The 4,530-nt window shown below is 41.4% G+C and overlaps 1 protein-coding gene across 1 annotated transcript in view; it reads right to left on the bottom strand.

The window, feature by feature from the left end:
* TIGAR (TP53 induced glycolysis regulatory phosphatase) overlaps nucleotides 1-2,866 on the bottom strand; it is a 39,592-nt gene extending 36,726 nt beyond the window's left edge. Inside the window, 1 exon segment of the mRNA XM_042780450.1 lies at nucleotides 2,827-2,866. Coding sequence (XP_042636384.1) covers nucleotides 2,827-2,866 — 40 coding nt within the window.
* Between the last annotated feature and the right edge of the window lie 1,664 nt (nucleotides 2,867-4,530).

The following is a 4,530-nucleotide window of genomic DNA, read 5'->3' as shown; positions in this document are numbered from 1 at the left end:
GGGCAATCTACTTCTGTAGTGATACTGCCTCGGAAACCCAAGGAGGGGTCGCTATGAGTCGAGTCCGACTCGACGGCACATAACAACAACAACAAAAGTTAGCTAAATAACATTGTCATCCATGCATTTTCACCCAAGTTATACTTCATAAATGTTGTTGTTGTTATGTACCATCAAGTCGGACCGACTCACAGCGACCCCTCCTTGGGTTGCCGAGGCAGTATCACTAAGGAAGTAGTTACTCCATCTTCCTTCCGAGGAGTGGATGGTGGGTTTATTTTAAGAGGTGGTAATAATCCTGTCTCCATGTTATAGGAGGTAGGTTACATTCAATTACTTCTCACAACAGCCAACTAGAAGATTATTCCATTGATTTTTCAGCACTGGATGGGCTGGCTTCTGCAATGGTAGCCAAATAAATGGGATTTCTCTATAACACATGCTGGTTCTGGATGAACTTGTTTGCCGGGCGCTCGTTCTGATTCTCAACAACACATCAAATCAGCTGGGCATTCTTCAAGGGCGGCTGGATAGTCTCTTGATTCACTTCTGCTTTGTGTGGCAGCCAGTCCTGTATGAAGGCCACCAACATCACAGGAAGCCTGGGCGGAACGAGACCTCAGGCCCCACCGTCAGGTCTGCCCGATATTAATTTTGAAAATGATCCAAGGAGTACATATAAGAGCAATGCATTCATAAATTTTAAGTATCAAAAAGAAAAACAGGTTGAGAGATGAAGCATCTTGGAAATAATGAACATTATCCTACATTATTCCCTCAACTGTTCAGGGATATTTTTCTCACCTTAAAAATGAACAAGAAGTTCATTTAAACAATTGCCATTGACTTAATTCCAGCTCATAGTGACCTAGAGGGCACAGTAGAAGAGCCCCCTTCAGATTTCCAAAGCTATAATCTTTACAGAAGCAAATTGCCATATCCTTCTCCCACTGCGCAACTGCTGGATTCAAACCACCAACCTTTCAATTAGCAGTCAAGCACTTAACCACTAGACCACTAAGGTACTTTGGTTATATAAAGGGTAAAAATAACCACTGAAATAAATAGCTGAGGACCTGACAAATCACCTCTCCCCTCCACAAACACCATCATATGAGGGACTCCTGAATTAGTCAGGATAGGCCAGTTTATATTGAGGCAACAAATTCCCCTAAAGTATATTTCTCTCCCATACTACTCATCTGACATGGGTCAGAAAGGGGCTTTCCTCCACATGGTCACTCAGATACATTGACTTCAGCTATGAATTTATGATTCCTGAGGTAGGAGATGAGAGTGATTGAGGGTTCCAAACTACCTCTTAAATGCTTCCTCCATTCATTGCCCAGAGCTACTCACATGGCCCTGCTTAACTGCAAAGGTGATGGGAAATGGAAGGGAACACACAGGTATTTAGTAAGTATACACTGTCCCAATCGTAAATGCTCTGCATGTTGGAGAGTCCCAGGATCCTGCCTTTGGCCTTCTCTCTTCACCATGCAGTGTCATAGGTGATCTTACCCAGCGCACCCGAGGCAGTATCACTACAGAAGTAAATTGCCCAATCTTCCTTCAGAGAAGTGGCTGGTGGGTTTGAACTGCCAGCCTTCTGGTTAATAGTCAAATGCCTTAGGCATTATGCCACCAGAGCTCCTACCCAGCACATAGATCTTTTTTTTTTATATTCCTTGGCCTTTATAAAGGAGCTCTGGTGGTGTAGTGGATAAGGTTTTTGGCTGCTAACCAGAAAGTCAATAGTTCAAACCCACCAACTGCTCCACAGAAGGAAGATGGGACGATCTACTTCCATAAAGATTTACAGTGTTGGTAAAATGATGAAAGCACTGTGGAAATTGGTATGGTGATTCCTTAAAAAGCTGGAAATAGAAATACCATTTGATCCAGCAATTCCATTACTAGGTATATATCCTAAAGAAGTGAGAGTCAGGACAAGAACAGGTATATGCACACCCATGTTCATTGCAGCACTATTCATAATAGCAAAGAGATGGAAACAGCCTAAGTGCCCATCAAGAGAGGAACAGATAAACAAACTGGTACATACACACAATGGAATACTGTGCAGCCCTAAAGAATAATGTAGAATCTGCAAAACACTGCATAACATGGATGAATTTGGAGGACATTATGCTGAGTGAAATAAGTCAATCACAGAAGAACAAATATTGTATTAGTCCATTATTGTAAAAAGTCAAGGAAAGGTTTATACATGGAAATAAATTTTCTTCTTGTTGGGGAGGAATTGAGTTTATGCTAATAGGTGGTAGAATATTTTGGAAAAGGATAGCAATAATGGTGGCACAACATGAAAAATGTAATCAATGTCCCTGAGCTATAAATGTGTAAGTGTTGGCGAATGTCATGCTGTATATGTTTTCACCACAATAAAATAAATAAAAACTGAAAACCCTAGGGGGAAAAAAAAAAAAAAGATTTACAGCCTTGGAAACCCAATGGGGATTGCTGAGTCAGAATTGACTCGATGGCAGTGAGTTTGGTTTGGTTTGGGAGCTCTGGTGACGTAGTGCCTAAGGCATTTGACTGGTAACCAGAAGGCTGGTGGGTCAAACCCACCAGCCACTCCTCTGAAGGAAGGTTGGGCAATTCACTTCTGTAGTGATATTGCCTTGTAAACCCAAGGAGGGCTCACTATAAGTTGGATCCAACTTGATGGCAGTGAGTTTTTTGAGGACTTTTCCCTGAGTTCCTCATTCATTTACCCAATTATTCACTCAACATCTCCATGGGGATCTCTGGTAGGCATCTTAAGCTTAACTTTGTCCACAAAGAACTTTTGAATTTTACCTCCAAAGAGATAAAATCGCTCCTCTTCAACTCTTCTCATCCCAGCATATGGCAATACCATTTACCCAGCTGCTCAGGCTAAGTAGTGTCCTTAATTCCTCAGTTTCCCCAGCACCATCAAATTCATCATAAATCTCTGTAGTACTTACTCTACCATCAAATTACATCTTGAATCTATCACTTCTCCTTGTGACCTTACTACATCCTGGGCTAAGTAAGCTTCCATCATCTCCTGTCTGGGTGACTGTAGTACCCTGTTAACATACCTCTGCTGCCCCCACTCTTGCCCCTATAAACCACCCCTTACACAGTAGCCAAAGAGATATTTCTAAAGTCAGACTGTGTCACTTCCTTGCTTGAATATCCTGTAAGGGATTCTCACTGCAACTAGAACAGAGTACAAACTCCTTACCTGGCCTACAAGGCCTAGATGATTTGGCCTTTCCCTAGTTCTCCAGTTCCTCTTCACTCCCCCTCTTCACCAAGCCCCAGCCATAATGGCATCTCTCTGTTCTTAGACCATGTCATGATCATTCCTGCCCCTGCCCGGGTCTTTGCATTTTCTGTTCCTTCTGCTTGCAAAGATCTTCCCCAAGATATTTGCAGGCTGCTTCCTTCTCAGCCTTCAAGTCTCAACTCAAAAGTCATTTCCTCAGGAGAACTTCCCTCAAGCAAAGTAAACTGCCCAGTCACTATCTGGCATTCCTTTTGTAGCATTTAGATAAGGCATTTTTTATTTACTGTTTTTTTAAGCTCCTTGAAGGCAGGGACTATCTTGTTCTCCTCTCTGATCTCAGAGAGTCCTGGACCCATTGTAGGAGTCCAATCAATATTTGTCATCATTAGAAAGCATGTTCCTAAGGTTCAATGAGACAGAAAATAACAAATGCTGGTTGGGATGTGGAGAGATTGGGACTCTTATACACTGCTGGTGGAACTGTGGAGTGATACAACCACTGTGGAAAGCAGTATGCCAATTCCTTAGAAAGCTGGAATTGGAGATACCATTTGACCCAGCAATCCCATTACTAGGTATATATCCCAGAGCAGTGAGAGCCAGGACAGGAACAGATATATGCACATCTATGTTCATTGCAGCACTAGTTATGATAACAAAAAGATGGAAACAACCTATGTGCCCATCAGTGGAAGAGTGGATGACCAAAGCATACACACAATGGAATGCTATGCAGCACTGAAAAATAATGTAGAGTGTACAAAACACCATACAGCATGGATGAACTTGGAGGACATTATGCTGAGTGAAATAAGTAAATCACGGAAGGACAAATATAGTATTAGTTCATTGTTGTGGAGGGTCAAGGAAAGGTTTATATATGGAGGGAAACTTTCTTTGTTGGTTGCCAGGGTGGGAGAGGAAGGAAGGGAACAAAAAGAGAAAAAAAGAAAAAAAAAAAAAGTGCATTGACCCATGTTACTTTAGCTTTGTGTATTTCACTGTACATAAATTATATTTCAATAAAATGCATTAAAAAGAAAGAAAGAAAGCATGTTCCTAATGAATGTTTAATGGTATTATAATATTTCCCTGATATGTGACTAAATGGGGGGGGGGATATAAAATTATTCACTCTGTGTGCAGGCTAGGAGGCACCTAGTTTTTCTGATACAAGTATGCATCATGGCTTAAAGTCCACAATACATTCTGTAAAATAGGATGTTATGTGATTTGGTTGTATAACG

Source organism: Orycteropus afer, unplaced genomic scaffold (assembly GCF_000298275.1).
Source record: "Orycteropus afer afer isolate SDZICR_OR568_19922 unplaced genomic scaffold, OryAfe1.0 scaffold00040, whole genome shotgun sequence".
NCBI classification, from domain to species: Eukaryota; Metazoa; Chordata; class Mammalia; order Tubulidentata; family Orycteropodidae; genus Orycteropus; species Orycteropus afer.
Note: the sequence above shows the minus strand (reverse complement) of the source record. Positions and strands in the feature narration are given on the sequence as shown.